The sequence below is a fragment of the Ovis canadensis genome, chromosome X, assembly GCF_042477335.2.
Source record: "Ovis canadensis isolate MfBH-ARS-UI-01 breed Bighorn chromosome X, ARS-UI_OviCan_v2, whole genome shotgun sequence".
NCBI classification, from domain to species: Eukaryota; Metazoa; Chordata; class Mammalia; order Artiodactyla; family Bovidae; genus Ovis; species Ovis canadensis.
Genome location: NC_091727.1, coordinates 42,198,603 through 42,224,231, shown reverse-complemented (window position 1 = coordinate 42,224,231; position 25,629 = coordinate 42,198,603). Strand labels below are relative to the sequence as shown.

The following is a 25,629-nucleotide window of genomic DNA, read 5'->3' as shown; positions in this document are numbered from 1 at the left end:
CCCTATGGACTGTAGCCCATCGGGCTCCTCTGTCCATGGGATTCTCCAGACAAGAATATTGGAGTGGGGGAACACGTGTATGCCTGTGGCAGATTCATGTTGATGTATGGCAAAACCAATACAATATTGTAAAGTAATTAACCTCCAATTAAAATAAATAAATTTGTATTTTTTTAAAAAATTAATAGTTCAATATAAGAATGTAGGTGAGATAAAAGATCTATATTACATGTAAAAAAAAAAAAAAGAATACTGGAGTGGGTTGCCACACCCTCCTTCAAGGGACTTTCCCAACCCAGGGATCGAACCCCTGTCTCCTGCATCACTGGCAGATTCTTTACCATCTGAACCAGCGGGGAAGCCCCAGATATCTCCAATACTAGAGCCTAAAAGGATATAGAAAGATGATTAGTTTAGCTTGCCCCTCTAGTAGCATTCCCTCCACCATGCTAAGTTGTACTTATTACTGGAGGTTTAGTTATTTGCAGGATCACAAATGCCAGCTGACAGAGCATGAGGCCCTCATTTACTTATTTAGCTGACTCCTCTTCACCACTTGCCACATATATTTGGAACTCTATAACAGTCTGCACAAGAGCTGACCCTGTGTGTTCCAGTGTTTTTCAAGTCTCACTGGCCACAAAGGGGAACCGAATATGAACATGCATGCAAACCTCATCAGTTCCCTTTGCAACCAGCTGAAAGTTGTTTTTAATATAGCGGAAACAGTGTTTTTCTTTTGAGTATAAACCAAATTTCCACCCAAATAATGAGACATTTCTGCTTCCGACAGATCAGGGGACATATAAGAGGACAATACATTGTGAGAAAGGCAATTCAACAAGAAAGTCAGAAAATAGATAAAACTCAACTGGGGAAGAGAAAGAGGTGCTGCTGAGTATAGGAGAGGAAAGAATTAGAGTTGAGGACATTGGGGGTGCTAGAAGGTCCTGATAGGGGACAGAATGTGAGAAGAGGTAGGAAACATAGAAAGGAAATGTGTATAACAGGAAAGGGCCTGTAACAGCATTGCCAGCCGTGTTAAAGGAAGGTGTCTAGATCTTTTAGTCCAAAGTTTGCCACTGGATAACATTTGAAAATAATCACACATCAGAGTGATTACCATTCCCACCTGAGTTTATACCATTAAGCCAGTTGTACAATGAAGGTGCCTTGTCTCCCAGTTGAGGATGCAAGGTGGTAACCTATTCAACCACTCTGATTACACATAACAAAGCCAAGTGACAGTAACAAAACAGACATGAGTGAAGGAAAGTTACACGGCTCAAAACAGCCTAGAGTTAAAACGCCCCTCCGGGTCCTCCCCACCATTCTATGCAAAACAAAGAACTCTCTCGCCCCAAGAAAAAAATGGACCTTAAGTTTGATTATACCCAGCTCCCAGCTGGTCCCATCCTCTGGCCAATCTCCAGAATTCCTTGCCCCAGCCATTTAAGAGATAACTAACCTGAACAGCCTTGGAGAAGAACAGGCCTCCTTAAGACAGTAGATTTCCACATATATGCCTAAATATACTTACTTTTTTCTTGGGTTAGTGCAACAGCTCACTAATCTGACTGCTGCCCCTTCTTGCCTCATTAAAGGTGATCTGTTCCTGTAAAGTGCCAGTCTCGTTCTTTTTCTGAACCTCGCCTTCTCTAATTCCCTTACCCTACAATGAGCACCTAACATAACAAATGTCACAAAACTCCCAGAATGCAGCAATTTATTGTAGATAGAGTTTAAGCAGTCTGTCTAGCAGTGAATATTAACGAATGAATGAACAAATCTGCTACAAAAGAAAGTTCTGGAAAACTGCTTGGGGACCACTGACTATACAGCAAGCACCTTCCTCTGCACCACCCCACCTCACCCGCACAATCTGAAGAGCCCGAGGGCATGACTATACAGGCACAGCCTGATGGACCAACAAAGATCACCCGTGGCCCCTGGTTGCCACTCATTATGAAGGCAAAACCCAAAACTTCTGTCAAAGAGATCTTAGGAACATCAGCTCCAAACCTTATTAAATGCTCAAAATGCTGCCTTCCCAGCCTGCTGAGGATCCATGCTATAATGAAATAGTTCTGCTAGCAGATAACTCACTGGCTTCCCGTTCTACAGCCAGGTGAAACATGCTGCTTTTGCAGCTCCTGTCCTTCACTGGTCCTCTTTCTGCTTGCTCTCTGAGGCCACACACGCGCGCGCACCTGCACACACACAGTTTTGTTCTGTCTTTCCTTTAGTCTTCTGCTTAAGGCTAAATAATCCCATTCTTTCAAACCACCCCTTTTCTCCTCTGCTCTGCTACTTGCTCAAGTTTCAGAATATGGTTCTGACCAGCACGAAATAGCACGGGTCTGCACAGCTCTTGTCCTGGACTTTGCTGTTGGTGGTGAAAGCTCAATTGCCTTCCCCACTTCATTTGGTCCAAGTCAGCTTCCACTGTGTATCTTCCTAGTTCTGATGTTTACTTGAGCTTCTGACCATTCCATTTTGTATATTTCCCCCGTCTTTCTTTTGGCATTTGAGTATTTCAATAACATACATTGAATGTTTCTTAATGGCCAGGAACATGTATTCATTCATTTAGCCTTCATAACACCATGAGTTAGGTATTCCTATTATTCTTATTTTCTCAGTAGAGGAAAGAGCTTGTACAAGGTTACATAGTAAGTGATGAAGCAAGAAATTGAACTCAGTCTGGTTGAAGCAGCTGCCCTATGAACCTGTTATGCTGCCTCCTAGTTCATTATCTAATATTTAATGTCACTAGGCTAAGAAGACCAATTGGATCCAGCCTCACCATAATCCTTGCTGTGGCCTTACCAGTGGGGTGATAATATTCTTGGTCCATTGATTAAGACTCTTCTCCTGGACTCTGTCCGGATGGGCAATACCAACATCTTCATAGTCTCCACCTCACTTTTTCTTCCAAGTTTCTCTCACCTGCTAGTGAATGGCCAGTTCTTTCTTTAAATATGTTGATACATTTAACAGATCTACTCCTGGTCTAGGAGACTTTCTATCCCTCTAAAATAATTTGCATGTCTGTACTAACGTGTTTGAATTTTGTAGGTTAACACTCAGGAAACATTTTTCTTCTCAAAGGACACCTCATTTGCACTCCTGTATACTATATCTGAATGAAATGCTAAGCTGTCTGATTATAAGATCATTTCATCTACAAATTCTTTAGCTTGGTCCTTGAAGGGTGTCGTATTCCAGAAGGCCAGGGTTCCTCTAGATTTATTGATTAGAAAATGTCTTCCTTTCCTAGTGGTGACTGGCAGAAGAAACCATAAGCAAAGTAAAAGACAAGTCTCAGACTGGTAGAAGTTATTTGCAACCCATATAAAGAACCAAAGATTAGTATACAGAATATCTAAAGAATTATGCCAATGATTTGAAAGAAAAAAAGAATACAGGCAACTCATAGGGAAAAGGGAAAGAGGTGCAGATATGAATAGATCATTCACCCAAGAAGAAACATGAATGGGCAAAGAGATGCTGCTGCTCCTTTTCACTTGTAATCAAGGAAATGCAAATTAAACCCCTGGGGAGATGCCATTTCACACCTCTCAGACTGGCAAAAGTTAGTAAATCTGATAAAACCAAGTATTGGTGAGGATGTGGGTAGAGGAACTCTCATCTTGCTAGTGATGGAATAGGTGTATAAACTGATAAAAATGACTTTGGAGAGCAGTTCGTCACAAGTGAAATAAAATGAAAATGTGTATACCCTTTACAACCAAGCATTTCTACTTCTAGGTGTCAACCATAGCAAACTTCCACACATGCGCGCAGGAGACTTCACTTGAACGTGGTTTCTAAAAACGAAACTGTGGAAACCACCTAAAGGCCCATTGTTAGGAGAAATGGAGAATCAAACTGTTGTTTGTTCTCACAATAAACACTATGCATCTGGGAAGATGAAGGGGACCTTCGTATATCCACATAAACACAATTTGAGTGAAAAAAGTTACAAAAGGGTGTATTAGCAAGATACTGTTTGTGTACATTTTTAAAACAAAAGCTAATGTACATTGTTATTTGTACCACTTACATATGTTATAAAAGGGTAAACATGTACACCAGAGAGATATACCTAACTTTAGGCAAGCGGCTACCTCGAGATGAGCTCTAGTATATCTTCTTAGATTATGTATAGGTACAAGAAAACAGTTAAGTGAATAGAGCCCAAACATTTGATATCTGCACAATTTCGCTGATGGGTGCTTACTGCCTGTTACATTGTATTTTTGCTTTGTTGTATAGTTGAACTATTTTATACCTAAAAGAAGAGTATATATTTGAACTATTTTATACCTAAAAGAAGAGTATATGTGGAATTACCAAACCAGAGTATAACTAACAGTTCACTGTTGCCCCTGGAATAGCTTGTATGGCTTACTAAAGCAAAAAAGAGAGTCTGTGCATCATCAATACCTGTATCCAAACCATAATTAGAAACCTTTTCCAAAGCTCATCTTAGGATGGTTCTTTGTGCATTTCCTGGGCTAGAAGCAAAATTAATGAGGGTGAGATGCTTTAACTTGATTTCATTTTTTCTCCTTCTATTCAACCTGCTTTTGTACTGTTTTATCATCCATATTTCAGGCAGAGCTTTTACAGAGTGTATGAATGTGTGATAGCTAGAAAACTAGTTTTTTAAGATGTTGGGTTTTTTACATCACATACTTTTGATGAGTAACAGCAGAATTTTTGCCCTAACTACATAGTAATGCCCATGTATGATGTGTTTTTTTAATAACAGAAGACATCTCAGTAATTACCATTTTGCTTGGGCAAAATAAAATGCAAAATGAAAAGCAGTGTTTTAGCAGAGACAGTGCCTATGGAATAAAAGTCTACCAACTTGCATCGCCTCATGAAAAATACAGTTGATACTTCCATCACAATGCAGTTAGGATTAAATGATTTTAATGCATGTCAAGCACCCAGCACAGTAAAAAGCACATCAACAAATATATTTTATTCAATACCTTGCTTCCTACTCCCTTGCATGTGAACTTGAAGGGGCAAAATAGAAGTTTAGGACAAACCTAGCACTTCCTTTTTAGCATAGGGTCTATTGTGAAACCACCAGGAAACCAGCCCTCCACATCTTAAATTTGAAAATCACAACCGAACTGAGGCACTTGGAGGAATTAGGTTCTCAACTGGGTCAAGTAGCTATGAAAAAGGACACTGTATCATCCATTGTGAGAGTTTCTATCTCAACCAAGTTGACATAATTCAGATTATATGGTGAGATTCAATCGCTTTGTTCTGATCAAAAATACAAGTTTCTTTAGAAGTTTTTGGTGTCCTTTGGTGCCTGACATAAAAGACTCTCCAGTAAATGTCGTATCTGTTGTGAATATTTTTCCCACTTTGTGCTTTAGCTTTTATTTTTGTTTACAGTTTTTGACGCCCCCCCCCAAATAATCTACTTTTTAAAGTCAAAACTATGCTTCTTTCCCTATGGTTATTTCTATTTTATTAACAGGGAGTCCTCTCCCTTCCACAGATGAGTTAGTGTTTTAATGCATTCATTATTTACATCTAACTCTGATCCACTTGGAACTTTTGAGGGGTGTGATACAAGTTGTTGTTGTTCAGTTGCTCAGTCGTGTCTGACTCTTTGCGACCCCATGGACAGCAGCACGCCAGGCTTCCCTGTCCATCACCATCTACCCTGTCCACCACCATCCATGAGTTTGCTCAAAATCATGTCCATTGTCAATGCCATCCAACCATCTCTAAATTGGCTTTTTATTTTCTTTTAAATAAGCACAACAATATTTTCAGTAAGTGCAGCACTATTTATGATTTCTTCCTTCCCCAATGCTTTTTGTGATGTCATCTTTATTTGCAGGGATTCTTTCTGAAGGAGGCAAGTGTATCAGTCACCCAGAAAAGTTTTAAACCCACTTTGCAAGATTCTTGCACATCAAGAATCTTGGGTTGCCCTCTGATTTGTTCCTGCTTCTACCCTTTTGAGAGATTAATTTGGCATGTAATCTTCTCATGTATCACTGAGGGTCTGCATAGAGCTGTGAGCTCTGCTCCACTGATAAGTTTATCTTTGCATGAGCTCCATGCAGTGCCATCATTAATAAAGGATAAGAATAAAATTTAATATCTGGTAAAAGAAGTTTCCATTCATATTTCAAAAAACTAGAAAATAATTAGCCTGTTAATATGTTTCTGCAGAATCCAGGCTGCCCGTTGAGAAAACTCTATTTCATGCTGTTTTTCTCTTGTGGATAACTTTTCAGTAATGCTTTGCTTCACAGAGCTGTAATTATATTAGTTCTACTTTCATATCAGCAGGACTGAAGAATCTATTTTAAAAAGAAGGTTGAAAATAAAACCTTCTGTACTAGAACATCATTTTCTTCTTCTATTGACCTGATCTAAGAAATTCAACTGCCATCAAACTCAGCTCTGCACAGAATAACTTTTCCAAAACTAACAGCAATACTCAGCATTTAGGTCTTACTCTTGCAACCAGGCAGTTAATTTTGCCTTTGTTTGGTTTTGCATATGTGAAATATTATTTAGAGACTTGTTCTGAGGATCTGTTGCAAGGTGAGGATAAGTATATACTTCTGCATTTCCCTTTTCTGTATGCTTCTAGAACTAAACCTTGGCTTGGGGGAGCTAGGGACAGTATTTCAATGAGAAATAGATTATATATAATAAGTAGCTTCGAATTTGGTAAGTTTAGCAAGTTTTTCTAAAAATGTAGAAATATTCTACAGGATTCAGGTTACTGTAAGGTGTATAGGTTACTATAAGGATTCAGGTTACTATAACATCTGTTGTTATGAACTTATAGATAGGTTGACTTTTATCAAAATTTATTTTGACACAAATATTATAGCAAGAATTGACTTGGTATACTTTTTTATTCTTTGATAATGCCATTGTGCAGGGCTTTATAGGAATTGTCACATTTAATATAAATAATGAGAAAGCTTCTAGAATTATGAGTACGTATATGTTACTTTTAATGTTCCTTCAGTTCAGTTCAGTCGCTCAGTCGTGTCCGACTCTTTGCGACCCCATGAATCGCAGCACGCCAGGCCTCCCTGTCCATGACAAACTCCCGGGGTTCACTCAGATTCACATCCATCGAGTCAGTGATACTACCATCCAGCCATCTCATCCTGTCGTCCCCTTCTTCTCCTGCCCCCAATCCCTCCCAGCATCAAAGTCTTTTCCAGTGAGTCAACTCTTCGCATGAGGTGGCCAAAGTACTGGAGTTTCAGCTTTAGCATCATTCCTTCCAAAGAAATCCCAGGGCTGATCTCCTTCAGAATGGACTGGTTGGATCTCCTTGCAGTCCAAGGGACTCTCAAGAGTCTTCTCCAACACCACAGTTCAAAAGCATCAATTCTTCGGCACTCAGCCTTCTTCACAGTCCAACTCACATCCATACATGACTACTGGAAAAACCATAGCCTTGACTAGACGGACCTTAGTCGGCAAAGTAATGTCCCTGCTTTAGAATATACTATCTAGGTTGCTCATAACTTTTCTTCCAAGGAGTAAGCGTCTTTTAATTTCATGGCTACAATCACCATCTGCAGTGATTTTGGAGCCCAAATGTTCCTTAACTAGTAATAATAATAGATAATGTAATTTAACCATTCAAACTGTATGTTTACAATAGAGACACATAGGGATATAAAATGTTTACTAACAATGTAAAAAAAAATTTATTTTGAGAACATGAGAGGAAATCAGTATTGTCATACTTACTCAATTTCAGTTTGGTATTTGTTGATGTTGTCAAAGCAAAGTAATAAAAAAATTTAAAGGTCCTACTGCATAGCTCTGAGAACTATATTCAGTATCTTATGATAAACCATAATAGGAAAAGAATATGAAAAAGAATGTACAACTATACTTCAGTGAAATAAAATTTTTTAAAAGAATATAAGGGCCCTTTCTCTTAGCTTACTCTCTAGTTATTATTTAATGTACATGAAAATTTCAGAATTTGCTTTTTAATTGTATTCTACAGGTTTTCTGTATTGTTATGAAATATTTTAAACACTGAGATATATACCAAAAATAACATAACACTCATGTACCACCACACAGGCTTAAGAAACATTAGTAATAATTTGCCATGTTTGCTTCGAATCTCTCCAGATGTAACCATTAACTTCAAATTGGTGTATATGTTTGTGTTACCACATATGTTTTATATTTTTATTGCATATGTATAGATCTGTAAAGAATTTGAACATGGTTTTGTATTTTACATAAATTATTTCTGATGGTAGATACCCTTTGCAGTTTTTGTTTGTTTTTTATTCAATGTTATTTTTGAGAGTTCTCCATGTTGATGCCTGCAGGTGTGGTTTATTTCTCCATTCCTTTGCTGATGCATACTCATACTTAGGTTGTTTCCATTTGTCTAGTATTTTGAGCAGTAGGTCAGTGAGCATCTTTACATGTGTTTTATGTGTATGTTTCAGTGCTTCTGTAAGATGTATACCTAGCAGTGAACTTGCTGGCTCATAGGGTATATGCATCTTTAATTATACTTTACCAAACTGTGCGGTCCAAGATGGCTACATTGCTAATAAATCTGTTTTAAGTAAGTTGCAATCTTAAGTCCTGTTGCTAGGCTATTGAATTTTAGCCCATCTATTGTTTGATTTTTACTGTACAGTATTTAAATTCTTTCTATTTTATCTAAGAAGTGAGAGATAATAGGTTGATTTCAGATTTGTTAGAATTTTATTAATTATCATTTTATCTGTTGATAGGCTTAGACATAAATGAATACAGTGGCAAATTATACAAGCTTTTCAAATGACAATGAACATATATTTTCTGACGTTCTAAGTCAGTCCTAAAATCAGTTAAGTGTTAAACACACTTTAAATTAGTATTAGGTACTTGATTTTGAATAATTACTTTAGTGACTTGAGAAACTATGACATTTTCTTTCATTATTCTATAGTCAAAACCATAAATTTCAGTTAATTTTATAATCTATGTTAACAGCATTAGCCTAACAATATATTTGTAAAAGATTTTATATACAGATGTACTCTAATGATGACTGTGAGCTTACTCTTGAAATATATTACAATTAAGCAAATGAAATATCACAGATAAGCAAAGAACTTCAGGAAGACCTGAGCTTTGTTTCATGATTTTTTGTTCTTCAGGGAATTAGGCTGCATTTTATCACTTTTTCATATGTTCAACATAAGTGCTTTAAGAAGTAGTCTGAATTTTAGCCATGGCAGATGTATCATGTAGGGAGTATCCTGGTTTAAATTCTGAAGTACTTTCACTCCTGCTCGCTTCCCCTTGAAATCGTCTAGAAAGAAGCTGGCACATTATCTTGCGAATATTACTGGACATCAGGAAATACATGACTGGATCTAAACAGCTGTTAAAAGATGAGAAAACCAGCATGATCTCATTGGTTTTGTGAACGATTTCCTTCCAATAGCAAGATGACACATTTAGCTGTGAAGAAATATAGACAAATCGGAAGGCGTGGTAGGGAACAAAACATACAGTAAAAATGATAAGCACAATGAAGGAATTCCGGGCAGTAGTGGCGTATTTACCAGAATTCGGAAATTTTGACCTCCTTTTAGAAATCCTCAATAGATTCTTGCCAATCTTAATATATGAAAGGATGATTAGTAGGAAAATTAGCCAGAACATTACCACAAGAACATAGTTAAAAATTGCTTCTCCTTTTGCATTGAGCTTATCTCTGTAATGGAAGCACATCGTGGAATTATGACCTCCTTTCTTAAGGGTTAAAATAATCATAGTTAAAAATCCAGCAAGAGCAACTATCCATACTATACAGCAAACATAAATACTCTGCTTGGTTGTTATTGCCTTCCGTTGTTGGATAGACCGATTAATTTTGATGTAACGATCCAAACTGATGAATCCAAGCAAAATAATGCTAATATACATGTTCATATAAAATAGTGTTCCCACAACCTTGCAAAGAATCACACCTAGTGTCCACTTGTTTTGATTAATGTGATACATTATTCGGAAAGGGAGGCAGAAGATGAGTAAGAGGTCTGCAATGGCTACATTGAGTAGGTAAATCTGAATGGAATTTCTTTTGCGGTGGATACCCAGGAATACATAGAGGGCAATTATGTTTCCAACCAGCCCCATGATGAAGATAACAGAGTAGAATGTTATTAACACACTGGAGAGTAATTTTTCATCCATGGAGCAGGCAGTAAAATTTGATGCTCCTGAGAAGTTGTGTGGCGATTGGACGCTATAATTAAAGTGCACTCCTTTGGAGGAGTAAGACCAGCTGCTGACTGAAGTTGTCATCATCGTCACCATCTGACTTCTCAATCTCTTCTGTAGGGATCAAAAAATGAAGGTGCTAAAAGGACATGTTCCTTGAGTGTAGTTTTTATGTCCTCAGATGTTTCCTACAACAGAATGCCAAACATTGAGTGAGTCGTTTGTTACGTTTGTAACAATTACTTTAGCTCAAAGCACAAATAGTAAATGATTGATTTTTCAGACATTGTAAGAAACTTTTCTTTTATCCTATTTTGGACCATGTGGATATCTCCACAATCTATGCAGGAGCATTATGGTATCCCAAGACAAGCAGCACGTAGTGTAAAAGCTGTTGGAGCATCCTGCACTAACCTTTTCTATCCTATGGTTCAAGGTCTGTTGTTGTTACATTAAAATCAACTGAACTATGGACTTGTCTTTTCTTGGGGAAGCTGGGATGGGAATAGAAATGGAGATAGAGATGACAGCTCATATTTTTCAAAGATGAGTTGTCAGTTTCCCTCAAGTGAAGACATGCGTGAGACATGAGTGAACCGAACCCACTGCTGACCCCTGTCCAGTTTCCTGCCTTGACTCCGTCCCTCATAGATGGCATTCATTCATCCATTTTGGTGCCTATTGCCATGTAATATGTGACAGACTGTGGCAGTCTCTCATTCCACAGTGGGAATGGAGGTGTGTTAGTTGCTCAGTTGTGTCCGACTATTTGCACAAATAGTAGATGATTGATTTTTCAGACATTGTGAAAAATGTCCAGCTGTGACCCATGGACTGTAGCCCACCAGGTTCCTCTGTCCAAGCAATTCTCCAGACAAAAATACTAGAGGAGGTTGCCATCCCCTTTTCCAGGGAATAGAGGAAAGGGTTGTAAATTTATTTTTCAATCTAACACCTCATTGAAGGTATTAAAATCACTTGCCTACAGGGGTGTGCAATTAATGTAACAGACCAATAGAGCACAGCACTTACCTGGTTAGGTAGACTCGCAACATTTGCACAGGACAGCAAAGTAACCAAACAAAACCAAGACAGGTGATGATGGCCACCAGAGAGTCAGATTGGAGAGTCCGCTGACCTAGAAGCATAGAGTGGCAATGTAAATAGGAAAGAGGACATGCAATCCAAGATTTTGAAAGTAAGTACCTGCAGGTGACATAGTCTGTGGGCTAGGGCATTTGGGACTGTTGGTAGTGTGTGAATTCCACTTGTCTGTGGCAGCAGACAATGTTAGCAATGCTATTTGTTACCTGCTCTTTGTTTGGCACTGGCAGCTCTGAAGAGCTCAGTCTGAGAGGTCATCATAAAGAGAAGATGAGAGGATAGGATTCTAGGGGGTCTCATCACTGACTCGATGGACATGAATCTGAGTGAACTCCGGGAGTTGGTGATGGACAGGGAGGCCTGGCGTGCTGCAATTCATGGGGTCGCAAAGAGTCGGACACGACTGAGTGACTGAACTGAACATCACATCTCTTTCTTAGAATGACTGCCATACTTCATTACAGAAGCTTCTTAGCAGGTGTAACAGACATTCAGGGTCTCACATCAAAATGAGACCTAACTCTGTGACCTTCAATAAAATAACCTTTTCTAAGCCTTAGTTTTTTTGTTTGTAGAAATGAAAGAAATGCATTCTACAAACAACAAAACTGTTCTTTTGTTTACCTGGGCATATACAAGTGTTCAGTGACAGATTTAAAATAACACCTTTTGATTAATTTCATTTTGGTGAATATCTCGTGCTAAGTCACTTCAGTCATGTCTGATTCTTTACATCCCTATGGACTGTAGTCTGCTAGTCTCCTCTATCCATAGGTTTCTCCAGGCAAGAAGACTGGAGTGGGTAGCCAGTACCTTCTCCAGGGGATCTTCCCAACCTGGGGATGGAACCTGCATCTCTTACGTCTCCTTCATTGGCAGGCAGGTTGTTTACCACTGTTGTTGTTCAGTTGCCCAGTCGTGTCCGACTCTCTGTGACCCCATGGACTGCAGCATGGACCAGGCCCCTTTGTCCCTTACCACTCCCGGAGTTCGCTGAAGTTCATGTCCATTGCATTGGTGATGCCATCCAGCCATCTCATCCTCTGACACCCTCTTCTCCTGCCATCAATCTTTCCCAGTATCAGGGACTTTTCCAATGAGTCAGCTATTCACATCAGATGACCAAAATACTGGCATTTCAGCTTCAGCATCAGTCCTTCCAGTGAGTATTCAGAGTTGATCTCTCTTAAGACTGACTGGTTTGATCTCCTTGCTATCCAAGGGACTCCAGCACCATAGTTCGAAGGCATTAATTCTTTTGTGCTCTGCCTTTTTTACAGTCCAGCTCCCACAATGATATGTTACCAGTGGGAAGACCATAGCCTTGACTTTATGGACCTTTGTCACCAGAGTTATGTCTCTGCTTTTCAACACACTGTCTAGGTTTGTCATACCTTTCCTGCCAAGAAGCAAATGTCTTCTGATTTCATGGCTGCAGTCACTATCCGCAGTGATTTTAGAGCCCAAGAAGAGGAAATCTATCACTGCTTCCACCTTTTCACCCTCTATTTGCCATGAAGTAATGGGGCCGGATGCCATGATCTTAGTTTTTTTAATATTGAGTTTTAAGCCAGCTCTTTCACTCTCCTTCTTTACCCTCATCCAGAGACTCTTTAGTTCCTCTTCGCTTTCTGCCATTAGAGTGGTATCATCCGCTTATCTGAGGTTGTTGATGTTTCTTTACCCCTAGCACCTCCTAAATACTGCTTGTAAAATGAAGGTGAATATGACAGAGACCCTGCTCTTGGAAAATATCTTTGCAAGAGTGTGCATTCAAACTTTGAATGCTGTAAAGTAGATTTGAATTACCATAATTCATTTCCTGATTTGACATTATACACAGAGAAAAACATTTGAAAGAACTTAGCCCTTCTTAAAACTCTACCCATAATTTCATCCAGAAGAAACCATTTTAGTAGAGGATGAAATTCCAGTTTAAATTTTTGTAAAGAGAGAAATTGAATCCTCGGAAGGGGAACTGACTGGTGAAAAGGAAGTTATGTAATCCCCAATGACAACCTGTCCCCAGAGTGCAGGGCTCAGAACAACAGAGGGAGGGAGGCAAGAGGACCGAGTCCAGTCTTTTGTGTGTCTCAACTGCAGGGAGCCAGATTTCACAAAGTTGTTAGAAACTTACAGGTGTGCTTCTGGTCAGCTGAAATTCTAAAAAGGAAAAGGCAATCTAGGAAGAATGTCAGGCTGCCAAAAATGGAGCTGAGCATGCAATGTAGATTACCAGGAAGAGAAGGGCCCCTGGAGGGGCCTGGAGGGGGACCTGTGTTGTGTGGTCACATAGGGAGATGACTGAGGCTCAGGTAGAAACAGCTCCTGGCCACTGATGAAAGTGAGCTGAGGCATGACAGGTGATGTGATTTTGAGAGCTCAGATAGCTGAAATAACTTTGAAAACTGTAGAGGGTTTTTTTTTTCCTTTTCTTTTCTCCATTGCTATATTTTAAACTCCATTAGAGGGCGACAGAGGATGAGATGGTTGGATGGCATCACTCATTCAATGGCCGTGAACTTGGGCAGACTCCGGGAGGTGGCGACGGACAGGGAAGCCTGGCATGCTGCAGTCCATAGAGTTGCAAAGAGTCGGACACGACCGAGCAACTGAACAACAGAGATAGGAAACAAGTCTGCTTAATTTGCTTCTGTGTACCAAGTGCTTAGCACAATAAATGCTGTTGAATGAAAGAGGAGATTTACTCAAAAAGTTTGTGAAGTCCTACATGTGGATATTAAAATCAACTGTTCAAGTACAGGAAGGGCGTTAGCTCCGTTAACAGAAACACAGTTGTAGTTGACTGCAGTTGCCATATCCATTGTGTGATGTGGCTGCAACAAAAACTAACCTGTCCTTGGTTGACTTCATGCCTATGGAGTGTCTTAAATGAAGACTGTCCTACTATTCCAGTTCTGTCCTCAGCTGGTAAGGTCTGACCCTAAGTACAGGGTTTCATCCTCATCAGCACACTAAGAAAAGGCCACAGAGCCAGTGGGGGTTGGGGTGGAGAAGAGCAAGGAGCAAGTGGAAGGGAACAGGTGCCTGGAGATGGGAATGCATTCAAGGCCGTGGAAAAAGGGATTGCACCTTGTGTTGTATGTCTCCCGAAAGCAGAACAAGGACCAGTGAGTAAAAATGCCAAAACAGATGTCTCCTTTTAAGGAAATACTTTTTTAGAATGAAACCATCTATCTTGGGAAGTAGTAAGGGTCTTACCACCAGAGATTTTTTTGAGACTACCATGATTGGGTACTTTGTAGAAGGGACTCTCAGTAAGTCTCAGTCCTGGCTACGTATTAGAATCCTCTTGATGGCTTTTTAAAGATACCAGTGCCTGGCCCCCTCCCTAGATCTTCTGATTTAATTGGTCTGGAATGGGCTCCAAGCAATGGTTTCCTCTAAAAGCTCCTCAGGGCATTCTAATGTACAGTCAGAATTGAACCCTCGAGCTAGATGACTGAACCGGTAAGTAATATTTATTTAGCATTTGCTGTGTACCAGGCAGTGTGTTAATAAGTGTATTTATATTATTTCATTTACATAATCCTTATGATAACTTTGTGAGGGAGGTATTAATGAAAAATAAAGATGTTCATGATTGCTACCCATGACCACAGATCCATCTGACTTTCAGAGCCAGTGATCCATTTCACCAAACCTCGCTCCTCCTAATCCCAAATGATCAGCATTTTCTTTACCAATGATGAGTTCTGTCAGCAATACTTTGATATGATTCCTTTAACATTATCCACACTAGCAGTTTTAAGGAAAGATTATGTCACCTAAATTTACCTCTTTGAAAAAGGTACTAATAAGTCAGTCAGTCCAGAGTTTTCTGAAATTCTCAGAATGCTGAACAGATTTCCCCCCAAAGTATATCTTTCAAACTTATTTCTAGGCCTGATAGCCATGATCAAGATGTTTCTAGAAAGCCATTTAGCACAAAGCCTAAAACCATTTGCCTCAGCTCCAATCTGCAGATAAAATAAATAATAACTGAGTAAGATCACCAATAAGCCTTCCTTGTTTTGCTGCACTTTCAAGCTCAAAGAGAACAATGTATTTTTTAATAATAATAATATCCATCATTTAGAAGCCTATATTGAATGGCTAGTGTTGTCATTTATTAATGAATTAACAGATAAGATTCCATTTTGAACTTAATGGCTGATTTCTGTCTCCTTTACAATGTGCCAGTCACTTTCTATTCCCAAGGCCATTTACTGATGTTTTCAAAACTACTTACTTGATTTGTTAAGAATGGCCAGTGAAGATAAACAAATCACTACATTCACAGAGTGGACCAATTTCCCAGTGGATATGAGTTGTGACTTGTGTGATGTGGTCACTGTGGTTTTTTGATAGTAGATGGTTAATGGTTTTTAATGGTATTACTTGACAAATCCTGACGTTTGCAACCCTGTTATTACTGCTGCATTGTACCCACGAGCACCACCTTTCTGTGCCAGTAATTTTTCAACTGGCTGCTATAGGAACTTCTGTACTCAGGGGCAGGACCCAGGATTCCACTGTAGCCTCCAATGAGCAAAAGCTTTTTAAATGCAGTTTGGGGGGACTTCTCTGGTAGCACAGAGGATAAGAATCCACCTGCCATTGCAGGGGACATAGGTTCAATTCCTAGTCCAAGAGGATTCCACATGCCACGGGGCAACTAAACTCATGCTCCACAACTACTGAGCCCACACTCTAACGCCCCGGAGCCACAACTCCTGAGCCCATATGCCACACGTACTGAAGCCTGCCCACTCCAGGGCCCGCAACAACTACTGCGTGCTGCAACCACTACAGCCCATGTGCCTAGAGCCTGCTCTCTGCAACTACAGAAGCCACTGCAATGAGAAGCCCGCACACCACAGTCAGAGAAAGCCCACACAAAACAACAAAGACCCAGCACAACCAAAAATAAGTGTTTAAAAATAGTTGAAGCTTTTCAGAATTTATAGCTAACAAAATATCAGTGAAAATTATTTCCCATAAATTCATGTATAAAAATGCAGTTTGGTTATGTTTGTGAAAACATCACATAGAAAATACATACCTATTTGGCAGTGCTATCAGCCTTTCACATTTGTAGTTTGACGTGACATCCACTGAATCATTCAGGCCATGCTTTAAAAATTGCACTAATTGCTGCATGCAAAATGAAAATTAAAAAGCATGTCATTTTGGAAAGAATACTATTAGTAGTACATAAGGTTTTGTTATCAATTTAACTGTGGTTAAAACATTTTTTAAAATTTAAGTGCATTGACTAAAGTGTATTTTGCTTTTTCTTTTCTCCAATATTTACCATAGTAACCTCTAAAACATGAAACTTAAATTTTACTTGATCTGGTAATGACCATAAAATAGAAGCCATATAATAAAGAAAATACTATCATTAAAAGTAGGGAGTCAGCATAACTTAAAAGGTACTTACGGAAATAAAGTGTGTTACATATGAAAATAACTTTTAATCAATTCAAGTAGATCTGCAAGTCTTTGTCCAGGATACAAAACATAGTACAAACAATGTGACTATATTGATAGTATGATCTTAAACATCGCATATCCTAAAGAAGATATGGCCTCATTTTAAGTCAAGGCAGTGGTATTGTTCAAGCAGTTTACTCAGTTCTGGAAGCAAAGCATTGCTAGTCACCCATGAAGCAGGTTTCATTTTTATTATTCAGATCATCAAAATGTAACTTCAAAAAGGATCATTTATGCAGTTGAAATCAAGGCATACTCACAGTTCAGGCTCTCCTGAAGTAAAAGGAGCTGATCCCCAAGCTTCCCTACACACAGACTTCTCTTGGTGTGTCAGCTGGGTTCCTCCATCCGGTTGTGGTGCAATTGGTTGGGTTTGTCTTTTTTAATATATTTGAATGTGGTAATAGGTGTATTTTTCTCCTTTCTTTTTTCAATATGACAACCCTTAGACTCCCTGTGAAAATATTAAAAACTTCACCACTATGCAAAACTTTTATCTTTAAGCTCAATCAACACAACTTTAGGAAATTGCTTATATCTTTTACATGAATACCTTCCACCTTGACAATTGTGAAAAATTTTCCCTCCTCCCCCCAAATAAAGAAGTCCATAAATTCTAAGCTAAAATATTCATTTTCTGTTTTTCCTAAGCAACGATACGTAATATGCTGTCTGGACCTTTAAAGCATAAGCATTTAATTTCTCTTTCTGGATTCATTTTAGAAACTGGCAATCAACATAAAATAGCATTCCTATATTGCATTATAGTAACATGAGTAATGAATCATTTTATTATTTAGTTTTAAAGTGTTACTTAGTGTATTTTATGTATTCCCTTAATTAAGACCTTGGATTTATTTTCTAACAGAATCTTATAATTTTAGGATTAGATGAAATTTGTAATAGTATTCTCTCCTTGATAAACTCTCCCAAGTAGATTGAAATATCTCCTATATTTTAAAGAAAATAGTGAAGTTACTCTGCAGGGAGTGTTAAACCACTATATGTCCATCTTCACTGCTGGCCCTGCAGTTTAATCACATTTCCCCTTTTTTTTGTTGTTGTCATCTGAAGGGAAGAAAAGTTAGTTCTTATCCTCCCCACAATTATTGCCCTGCAACTCTGTTTATTTTGCACTAAATAATATTTAACTCATTGGGCTTTATCTAACAATTCTAATTATCTGGGAGTACATTCTCTCTCCTAAACATCGTATCCTCCAGTGCTCTTAGTTTGTTATAAATTTGACACATGGGACAGAATATTTTTAAATTGCTAGAATAAAAACATTTTGTAGCTCTTACTTCCCCCTAGAACTTCTGAGAAGGAAGATCATTACTGTATTGGTCTAGGAGGAATTTTGTGTGGGGAAGGCAGGTGTAAAAAAGCACAATATTACCTTAACTATTTTTAAATGTATAGTTTAGTGGTGTTAAGTATATTTATATTGTGCAAATATACTTATATTGTTATATTTATGCTGTGTAAGTATATTTATATTCTTCAGTGGTGCTAAATATACTTATTGTTATGTTTGTATCTAGAAATTTTTCATCTTGCAAAACTGAAATTCCGTGTCCACTAAACAAGAACCCCTCCTCTCTCTACCCCCACCCTTGGCAACTACCTTTCTACTTTCTGTGATTTTCAATACTCTAGATAATTCATCTGATTCAAATCATACAGTATTTGGCTTTTTATGCCTGGCTTATTTTGTTTAGCATAATATCCTTGAGGTTCACCCATGTTGTACCATATGACAGACTACTTTTTAAAGGTACATAATATTCCACTGTATGTATAGACCACATTTTCTTTATCCATTCATCTGTCAGTGAACATTTGAATTGCTTCCACCTCTTGACTATTGTGAATAATGCTGCAATAGACACAGGTGTACAAATAGCTTTTCAGAATCCTGGCAGGAATTTTTTAATGACTAGTGTTTATTATATGTTCTATTTCATAAAGTCTAATATAAATTTTTTATCATAGTAGCTATTTTTCCACATCTAAGCCATCCCCTTTTCAAAACACTAATTATGTTTCAATCTTCAGTTCCCTAATGACCCTACTGTGACCCAGTTTTGAGTATAAGCTTTTCTTAGTTCTTCCTTTGTATGAGCCTTTTTCCTGTTCATTCTGAGCTTTCTGCTTTTTGTCTCGGTGTTCTTAGCTTATTCCCCATACATCCTCTTCCGCTCACCCTTCCCCTACCTTGAACTTTGTTGCTATCTTCGCTCTTTATACAAAAGATAAAAGTAGAAAAGAAGAAATAAACAGATATGCTGGTTTCTGCTCTTACTGATATCACCCACCTGCCTCTCTTTATCTAAATCCCAACCCTGGTTAAATTCAGCTGACCTCCCATTCTAGGCCTGAACCCCACCAGCTAAAATGAGGACCACTGGGTGTAAACACAGAATAGTGTTCATGGGTCTTGCTTTAAACTCATGACCACACACCTTGAGTGGGCTCCTATGCTGCCAGCAGTCCTGCCCTATTTCCTTAGTCTGGGGCTTCTCAAAGCATGGGTTCCCAGACTAGCAGCATCAATGTCACTCAGGAACTTGTTAGAAATGCATGGTCTTAACCTCATCCCAGACCTTATGAGTCAGAAACTTGGGGGGATGCAGGCCAGCAACTCTATATGATACTAAAGTTTGAGAACCACTGTCTTAGTTCATTTTCCTATCCTTTGAAAATACTTTTTCACACCTTCTCTCTTCTCACGCTGCCAACAGCCCCCTCTCCTTCCCCACTGTCAACTGCTGATCACTTTTTATTTCAAGTAAATGGAAAATAGAAGTGCTCAGAAGAGAACTTCCTCATCTTCTAACATTCACATCTGCCTGCATCTACAGGTGCCTCCCTCACTGTCACTAGGGCCAACCCCCTTCCCACTTGTACACTACATCCCATCCCCTTTCTTTTCTAAGGTCATTTTTTTCCTTTTTATAGGATCTTTCCCACCAGCATGCAAATGTCTGTCTTTAAAAAACAAAACAAAATTTCCCTGAAGATGTCGATGTAGTGACCTAATGCATACGTTGTTATGTGAAAACTTTGAGTATGTGTATGCATTGTCTCATGTTCAAAGCAAAACAATGGAAGGATAAACCAAAAACGGATACACATGGTTGCCAGTGAGGAGGAAGAGACTGGGCTTGAGGGGAGGGAACAAAAGGTAGGCCTCTCTGAAAGGTATTTGTTTATGGTTGGGCTTCCCTGGTGGCTCAGACAGTAAAGAATCTGCCTGTTATGCAGGAGACCCAGGTTTGATCCCTGGGTCGGGAAGATCCCCTGGAGAAGGAAATGGTAACCCATTCCAGTATTCTTGCCTGGAAAATCCCATGGACAGAGGAGTCTGGCGGGCTACAGTCCATGGATCCCCAAAGAGTCAATTCAGACACAACTGAGCAACTAACACAGTTGCCTTTGAAACTTTATGTACATGTTTTGTATAATTAGAACACCAAATTAAGTCAAAATCTAGTTAAAACAAATTGACTTCACTATGTAACAAATTGAAAGTAAAACCACAAGGAGAATTCTTTTAAGTGACTTTAAAATAGGGTTACAGGTTAAGTATTATACAAGGAATTGCAGGCACCTTTCACTCAGATTCCCCATATGTGAACATTTTGCTGGTGAAATGATGTGGTTTGTTTTAAAAGACTTCAGCAAAAACATAATAACAATGAATGGTTGGAGATAGATAAAGCAATAATGACAGAATGTCAATAATTGTGAAACTGGGTGATTTGTACATGAAGGTTTTGTTAATTTGGTTTCTCCAGTTGTAAATATTAAAAAGTTAAAGAAACCTCCTTGGCTTCACATTCTCTTCTAGCTACATCCCATTTTTCTAATCCTACTACAGTAAAGTTTTGAAAGATATCTGAATTTACTATTTCCACATCATCTCTTCCTATTCTCTCTTGAACATAGTTCAGTGGGGATTTTTGTCTCTGTTATATCAACAAATGGCAACCCACTCCAGTATTCTTGCCTGTAGAACCCCATGGACAGAGGAGCCTGGCAGGCTACAGTCCATGGGGTCACAAAGAGTTGGACATGATGAGCGACTTCACTTTCATACCACCAAAATCCTTCTTATCGAGGTCATCAGTGAATTTCAAGTTGCTAGATATCATGATCAATTCTCACCTTTAATGACTTCTTAGTAGCCTTTCAGGACACCAGTGTCTTCTGATTTTCCCCTTGCTTCACTGTCCAGACATTTTGTTTCCTTTGCTAGATTGTTCTCATCTTCCTTGCCTCAAATACTGGTGTGTACCAGGTCTCAATTCTCTGACCTCATCTTCTCTATTAGTAGTTCACTCCCTAAGTGATTTCATTCATTATCTTGGCTATAAATATTATGTACATGCTTTTGATCCCAAATTTATATCTTTAGTCCCAGCCTTCCCTCTCCTGTCTTAAATGACCTCACACTCAATTTGTGTGAAACCAAATTCTCGACCCCTCTTTCATATTTCTACTCCTGTGTTTCCCAAATTCAGTAAATGACATCCTCATTTTCACTCAGTTGCTCAGGACAAAAACCTAATTACCATACTTGACCTATCTCTCTCTTTCACATCTCATATCCAGCAGCAGTTCTTGTCAAATTTACCTTCATAACATAATCCTGAATGTGACCACTTTTTACCCTCCCAGCCTCTATAACTCTGGTCTAGTCCAAATCACCATCTTCTCTTGCCTGAACACCCACAGAAGCCTCCTACCTGGTCTCCTTTCGTCCATTCTTGCGCCCTTGCCATTTCTTCTCCCCGCAGCAGCTCAAATGATCCTTTCCAAACCTAAAACTCATCTTCATGCTCTCCTGCTCACAACTTCCCAATGGTTTCCCATCTTGCTCAGCCTAAAACCCAGAGCTCTGTCCTTGACTTCAAAACCCTAGACAATAAGGTCACTGATCATCTAAATCTCATTTCCTACCACTCTTACCTTTGTTCATTCCTCTCCCAACACACTGGCTTCCTCACTCCTCTCCAAACATAGCAACCCCCTTTGTGCCTCTGAGCTTTTCTACATAGTATGCTCCACACCAAGATCTTACCTCCATGTGACTTTCTGCCGCTTCATTCTGGTGTGTGTTCACCTATTACTAGAGTCTTCTATTCATTTACGTATGTTGGTTTCTTTGTTTATTCTTTATCTTAAGTTCCAATTTTATGACTTATCTCACTAAAGGGTTTGTTGAGAGTGACTGAATCCACACCCTGTTGGATAAATCTCAGTGTAACATTAACTTAAGCATAAATATAGTCAACAAACTATAAAGTGTATGCCCTGAGATTCAAATTTAAGCTTCTACTACTCCTTCCTAAAAAGGTAATGATGACACTGGCCAGGAGACCCTGTCTGGGTCTAGTCTGTATTTTCTTCTTCTGCATCAGGCCCTTCCTTTTCTAGGCTTGTTCATTTGCCGTGCCCCACACTAGATTTCTTATCATTGATCTCTGTTTGAACCAACTGAAAGTTCGCATTGAGAGAGAGCACTCTGTCAGTCGGTTTCTGTAGAGGTTTGCCTGTCCTTCCATAGACCCTACCAGCTACTTTGTGTCTTCCTGCAGTTGGTTCACCATCCATGTACGCTTGCTTTTTCTCTCCTCTTTCTCTCACTCATACACACATTTATACTCAAGGGCTCATTTTTCTTTGTGCTACACTCTATTGTAAAGGTCTTTAAATACCCTTGGACAAAAAATAGCTTCTAAAAGGATTCTTTTAATCCTTCCCACTTTTGTATATCTATCATCAAACATCACTCTGGTGTACCAGCTCAGAATTTTATTGTATGGGTCTCTTCATGCCCACTATCATGTAGGCTAAACCTGAACTAAAACTGGGTCATTTTATATCTGATCAAGTGTGGGAGAGAATAAAAAATACCTTTATCTTCCAAGCCTGAAGAGGCTTGCCTTTTTCACTAAACCCATATTTTAAGAGCAGGTCATAACATATGTAATGTTAGTCACAGAGAGGAGCATAGTATTTGAGCAGAGACCAAAGTCCCCTACAATTAAATGCCTTCCTGACACCAGCCTCAACCATGTCCCAGAAAAAAGGCATATGCAGGAGGACTAGGTCCTATAAAGAGACTCTCACTGTAACCAAAAATCATATGATTCTTAGACAGCCCTGGTCAAGCAGCTGCTCCTCGGGGCTGGGTGGGGAGGTCTTTACCCTGGACTAGAGGCCAGCCCAGTAGTCTCCTTCCCCCCTTCTCTTTTCTCACTTCCCCTTCCCACAGAAAAGAAGGGCACATCCAGAGAAGAGACCCCAGGAAGGAAGAGCATTGAATTCCCGAGGAGAAGGGCTCAATTAGAGTCATTAAATCTTACTTGGGAGTGGAATGAATAAAGAAAAATAGGATGGTGGGACAGGGGGCAGAAAAAGGGTCATCAACATCTCCTAAGGGCCAAGATACAGTGGCTCTGTAGATAAAGTCAGATTTCAGGAAACTTAGGTGTAAAATATACTTTTCGTTAAACAAATGTAGGCTGTCACTCAGTGAGGGAAAATACTGCATGAAAAGGCAGAAAACACATCTGTCTGTCTGTCTTGAACATCATTCCTCCTGAGTGGTTCCAAGCACCACACCCTAATCTTGGAAGCAAATAATTCCTGAAAAATGTTGGATAAAACAGGTAAGTCTTTGGAGAAATCAGCCAGACATGAGAATAGACAAATAATTCAAGCATCCAAAGTAATTCCAGGAGTTTTTAAAGTATTTTACTATATGGGCTTCCCTGATGGCTCAGTGGTTAAGAATCCGCCTGCCAATGCAGGAGACACAGGTTCGATCCTTGGTCCGGGAAGATCCCCTGGAGAAGGAAATGGCAACCCACTCTAGTATTCTTGCCTGGGAAAACCTATGGACAGAGGAGCCTAACAGGCTACAGTCCATGGGGTCACAAAGAGTCAGACACGACTTAGCGACTGAACAACAACAAATACGGTCATGTTATTTGGCTTTGTGTAAACTGTTCATTGACAATTAATCATTTTCTTTGGTTTGTTTTTCTTTTCAGCCCCACTGTGTTCTCCTTGCCTCAAAGGAAAATTCGGCACCTGTTAAACTTGGGGGCTTTGGGGTAGCTATTCAATTAGGGGAGTCTGGACTTGTAGCTGGAGGTAAGAGTACTTTTTAAAAAATTTTCCTTCAAAACTGCATCACTTTTTAGGCTGATGTAAAGTTTTCAAACTAAATATTAGTCTATCCTCAGTGTTTCAGACCACATTCCACCCCACCCAAAAAAAAGTGCCATTATATATATAGTTTTGAATTTAATAATTCTATAATAATAATTAGAATTTTAGTCTCTTAAGAATAGACTCCATCTTTTTACTCTTTGTATCCTCAACATTTAACAGGGAAGAGACCCAACATACAGAGATTAAAACAGTATTGGAAGAAGGTGATATTTGAGGCAAAGCAACTTTTAAAGTTGAACTGGCCAAATGAAGTCAAATCTAAAGTGTATGGATTCACTTCTTTCAGGTTATATCTGTGGCTGATTTTTAATTTCACACTGCTTTCTTCTTTCCGTTTGTGAAAGAGTCACACTCAGGCCATCAGTCTGTGTGTTTGGGAAGAGCAAGCAGATATGAGCACAGACTGATTTTATTATTAGCCAAAGCAAACATAACTAGAAATTTCCCATGCCAGAATAAAAAAGGAAGAAAAGTTAAAACAAACTTTCTTCACCAATATGCAGAGGTGGATGCTAATTACAGATTCAAGTATTTGGTTTTATTTATTCCTTTCAGTAGATTCCAGCTCAGAGTGCTGCCCTGTTTTTAGTTTTGTTCTTTAGTTTTGCAAATTGCTTAGTTCTCCATTCTACCAACTACTAGTCTTCTAGCCATTGCTTTCTATTTTCCATCTCCAAGTACTGCCAGCCTTCACAAAGAGGAAAAATATCAACAGAACCTTTTAAAACCTGTCATCTTTCAAGAATGCTTATATTAAATTAAAATACCTGACAAATGATAAATATCGAAATAATAATCTTTTACACAGAATATTTCATTTCATTTCATTTCATTTACTGTTACTAAAATATCAAAGCGGTATTAACATAGGCCATCTTCTGAAAAATGAGCTATGAGTCATAGTTGTAGTCTTTAAATCATTATTTACCACATTGCCCTCCAAAATTAAATTGTGTTTAGATTTTCTTCTAGTTTTGTGTTTTCTTCTAGTTAATCATTTCCAAGAATATGAGAAATTGCAAGTTGAGTATTGTTTTGAAAACTGATTATTTTTTCTTCTAATGAACTAGTGAATTCAAAACCTATGAAAAGTTTGAAACTTATCATCTGTGATCAGAAGACTGACCATAGGGTCAGGTAACAACATGCAGTTTAACCGTAGAATCACTGAATCAGAATTCGAAGAGGCCTTAAACTTCTCCAGTCTCGTAAACTAATGATTGAATTCTCTCATAAAATTCCCTGCAAAAGACTGAACTCTAGTTTAATTCCTCAAGTGGCAAAGAATTCACTATGTCCCAGGACAGTTCATTCCATTTTTTAAAAGCTCCCTAACTATTGAAACATCCATCCTTGCATTAAACAGAAGTCTATCTTCCTGTAACTTCCACCCAGGAGTCCTACTTCTGGCTTTTGGAGCCACGGTGAGAAATTTTAATCGTTCCACACTATAGTCATTCAGATGCTTAAAAACTGCCATCATATCCACCTTTTTATCCAAGTTAA

At 38.8% G+C, this 25,629-nt stretch overlaps 2 protein-coding genes across 5 annotated transcripts in view; one reads left to right on the top strand and one right to left on the bottom strand.

Annotated features, from left to right (window-relative positions):
* The window catches only part of CASK (calcium/calmodulin dependent serine protein kinase), a 382,943-nt gene that overhangs the window by 228,624 nt on the left and 128,690 nt on the right, over window positions 1-25,629 (top strand). For all 4 annotated transcript variants that reach the window (XM_070291515.1, XM_070291514.1, XM_070291513.1 and 1 more), the window contains exon 6: window positions 23,940-24,042. In XM_070291515.1, the coding sequence (XP_070147616.1) occupies window positions 23,940-24,042 (103 nt within the window). The remainder of the gene's footprint in view (window positions 1-23,939; window positions 24,043-25,629) is intronic.
* GPR34 (G protein-coupled receptor 34) lies at window positions 8,745-17,779 on the bottom strand. The gene is made up of 4 exons (XM_070291516.1): window positions 17,136-17,779; window positions 16,442-16,533; window positions 11,305-11,410; window positions 8,745-10,460 (listed from the first exon to the last, which is right to left on the bottom strand). Exon 4 carries the CDS (start codon window positions 10,366-10,368, stop codon window positions 9,250-9,252), a length of 1,119 nt encoding a protein of 372 aa, XP_070147617.1. The 5' UTR covers window positions 10,369-10,460; window positions 11,305-11,410; window positions 16,442-16,533; window positions 17,136-17,779; the 3' UTR covers window positions 8,745-9,249.